This window comes from Olea europaea, unplaced genomic scaffold, assembly GCF_002742605.1.
Source record: "Olea europaea var. sylvestris unplaced genomic scaffold, O_europaea_v1 scaffold2444, whole genome shotgun sequence".
In the NCBI taxonomy this organism is placed as follows: domain Eukaryota; kingdom Viridiplantae; phylum Streptophyta; class Magnoliopsida; order Lamiales; family Oleaceae; genus Olea; species Olea europaea.
This window is the reverse complement of record NW_019242635.1, coordinates 72,091-75,584: the sequence shown is the minus strand read 5'-3', so window position 1 is coordinate 75,584 and position 3,494 is coordinate 72,091. Positions and strand designations below refer to the sequence as shown.

At 34.4% G+C, this 3,494-nt stretch overlaps 1 protein-coding gene across 1 annotated transcript; it reads left to right on the top strand.

The window, feature by feature from the left end:
* Positions 1 to 1,573: 1,573 nt before the first annotated feature.
* On the top strand, positions 1,574 to 3,245 carry LOC111382191. Its single transcript, XM_023006097.1, has 4 exons — positions 1,574 to 1,993; positions 2,061 to 2,309; positions 2,481 to 2,817; positions 2,947 to 3,245. The coding sequence occupies exons 1-4, from the start codon at positions 1,574 to 1,576 to the stop codon at positions 3,243 to 3,245; spliced, it is 1,305 nt and encodes a 434-aa protein (XP_022861865.1).
* Positions 3,246 to 3,494: the final 249 nt, after the last annotated feature.

Here is a 3,494-nt window from a genome sequence, read left to right as displayed (position 1 = left end):
ACTAGAACTAATAATGGGTTATTCATTTTTGACCCAATTGTGAGTGCATTATAAATTTTCAATTAGTTTTAACTGTTCTAATAATTTTTGGATGAATGATATGTTTTCAAACGTTCTGCATATTTAAATTTATCTTTTGATTAAATGTTATTCAATCTTTTACAAAATTTCTCGTTATATTAAAACTGTTTATTTCAAGGTATATTCATGTTTCGTAACGTTTCGGGTTATTAGAATTCGGGGCGTTACATAATGGTATCAGAGCTAAGTGTTCTAAAATCGATCCTATAGACTTAAAATTTTCAAAAAAAAAATGTTGTTTTATGTGAATAGTTTCGAATGCATGAAATATTTTTCGCTGCCTAGATATTGTAAGGAATTTCATTTTAAGTAAATTTTACTTCTTCCAATTTCCACGTTGAGATTATATATTTTTTTAAAAATAATAATAATGATAAAATAATATTGTGAACAGTGACCTCCATCCAAATTGTGTCACTATTATTTTGGTTTTGTTTGGTGCAGTGCAGTGACCATCACTACTCTCGTGTATAAAAAAAAAAAAAAAAAAAAGGTAAGTCACTGTTCACGGATGAACAATGACGCGGGAATAGTAAAGTTAAATGGGATTTTGTGAAATTTTGTTTCACGTAATATAAAATGGGGTTATGTGCCTATAGTTGTCCAAACGTGTTTATTTGTTTATTCTTGGACATGATTATTTGTTTACTCATTTACTATAATTTTTTTGGATAAGGATTTATTTACTATAATGAAATGTCACACACCAAAATTTCTGCCTTCTTTCTTCGATTGAAATTAAAATAAATGTAGAATAGGATTGTTTGGACTTTTTATCCATAAATTTATGAAATGACCACATGATTGACTCTACCTTCGTATTGTTGTTATTAACAATTTTTTTTTCAAAAAAAAAAAGGGGCTATACATATTTAATCTTTTAGGGGGAATTCATTGTTCGAGTTTTCTTGATTTGCGTATTCGTAAAACTAAAAGGCTTTGTCAAAAAGACCTAAACTGTCTAAGGCAAGCTTGGGATTTAAGCGGTCCATGTGACTCCCCTCCTCACCTGGAAGCCTCTTTAGTTGCGCGTTATTCAAATCGATAAGACGAAAACAATGTTTTAGACCCACTTCAAATTTTATGAAAATCCTTTCATTTTAGAATTTTTTTTAAAAAAAAATCCATTTTACAAAATTTATATACATAACAATAATAAGTTACGAGATCCGTGGAATCCAATGCTCATCAATCTGCCACTGTCCAATATTGTTAAGGTATGCAAAGTTGAAGAATATTTTTATATTTTCATGCATGCTAATTAGTTGTATAATCTCATGAGCTTTTCCTTATGCATCATTTTATTCAAAAGTAGAATGCCAATTAATCATATCATACGATTAATGATACGATTATCATATGACTAAAACCTTAATGCGTAACTTTTGGCCTTAGCATAATATACACGACAGACATGGCTTAGAAAGATCTATAGGAAGAATGTAGCATGGTTAAATAGTTCTTAAGATAGATTACTTTTTACTTAAAGGAAATGGCAAGACATCAACAAGATCAAGCTACTATGTTCAGAGATTTATTGAGGGCAGTGCAAGACTTGGGCAGGCAGCAGGCTCAGGTGGCACCTAGTAATGTAACAAGAGGTGCTAACACCATGAGCTCGATCGTTGAGCAGTTTCGTCGTTTTAAACCCCCGTCCTTTGATGGTAAAGGTGACCCTTTCACAACTGAGGAGTGGCTGAGAAGACTTGAAGGGATCTTCGAGCACATGAATTGTAGCGACGCTCAAAAGGTTTCATGTGCAAAGTTCATGTTGACTAACGATGCTGGACATTGGTGGGATTCCGAAACACGTACTAAAACTGCAGAACAACTATGTAATCTCACTTGGGGTCAATTCAAGGAGTCGTTGATGGATAAATATTTTCCCCAGCCATTGAGGGATCAAAAGGAGGTAGAATTTCTCCAACTCACGTAAGCAAAATTTGCCACTTGGAGAGTATGAAAGAAAATTTGAACAGCTTTCTAGATATGCTCCACACATGGTAAACACTGAGCTGACGAAGACTAAAAGTTTTGAAATGGGGTTAAAGCCAGAGATTAAGGGAATCATGGCAGCCCAGCAACATACTACTTATGCAGAAGTTGTACGTCGAGCACAAGCAATTTCTAATGGTTTAGGATTGGAAAAGAAACCTCAACCCAACACCGAGACTTCTGTAAAGAGAAAGTGGCAAGGTCACGACAAAGACAGGAATCAGAATCAGAAAGTAAAGATTTTGTCAAGCTCAAATAAAACTTTTCCTCAATGCTCCAAATGCAACAAGCGACACTTGGGAGAATGTCTTCAAGGAAAGGGATTATGCTACATTTGTGGTAAAAGTGGCCATTTCCTTAGAGAATGTTCAGAGAAGAAGAAATAAGGTGACCATCTTAAGAAGGGAAAGGCCAGAGTATTTGCTTTGATGGGAGAAAATGAGGATCAAAACACAGATGTAATAATAGGTATGTTACCAGTATTCGACATACCTGCTATTGTTCTTATGGATTCTAGATCGACTCATTCATTTATTTCTACAATTTTTATGGATAAGATTGGAAGTAAATGCGTAGAAACAAATAACATTCTAGAAGTTAGTACACCCTCGGGCGAAGTCATTAATACTGATCAAATGATTAAAGGTGTTAAGTTAGAGATTGAAGGAAAAGTACTAAAGGCAGATTTGTACATCTTGGGAATGAATGACTTTGATGTAATTTTGGGTATGGACTGGTTGGGTAGAAACTATGCAACTATCGTATGCCATAAGAATGAAGTCTTATTTCAAAAACCTAGAGAAGAAAAATTTCGATTCCTTAGAGCAAGAATTAGGAATCTACCCTGATTGATATCTGCAATGAAAGCAGAAAAGATGTTGAGGAAGAATACGTGTCGAGGATTTTTATTGAATATAAATAGTAAACCCCAGTCCGAAAGGAAAATAGAAGATGTACCTGTAGTAAATGAGTTCGTGGATGTTTTTCCTGAAGATCTACCTGGTATACCGCCTGATAGGCAAGTAGAGTTCACAATTGACTTGACCCCTGGGGCAACACCAATATCTAAGGCTCCTTATAGAATGGCACCAAAAGAATTACAGGAGTTGAAGGCACAACTACAAGAATTATTGGATAAGGGTTTCATCCGACCTAGTGTATCCCCATAGGGAGCGCCGGTATTGTTTGTTAAAAAGAAAGATGGGTCAATGAGGATGTGTATTGATTATAGAGATATTAATCATTTGACTATAAAAAACAAATATCCACTCCCAAGGATAGATGATCTTTTTGATCAATTGAAGGGTACAACGGTGTTCTCAAAAATAGATTTGAGATCAGGTTATCACCAATGAGATGAAAATCAAGTATCCCGAACTTTTCAACTAATCTAAGGTAAATTTCGAGGACGAAATTAT

Coding starts and splice junctions, on each gene's coding strand:
- LOC111382191 (XM_023006097.1), top strand. CDS start 1,574: ATGGCAAGACATCAACAAGATCAAGCTACTATGTTCAGAGATTTATTG. Junction 2,310..2,480: donor ACAGGAATCAGAATCAGAAA/GTAAAGATTTTG, acceptor CATCTTAAGAAG/GGAAAGGCCAGAGTATTTGC. Junction 2,818..2,946: donor TTTGGGTATGGACTGGTTGG/GTAGAAACTATG, acceptor CAATGAAAGCAG/AAAAGATGTTGAGGAAGAAT.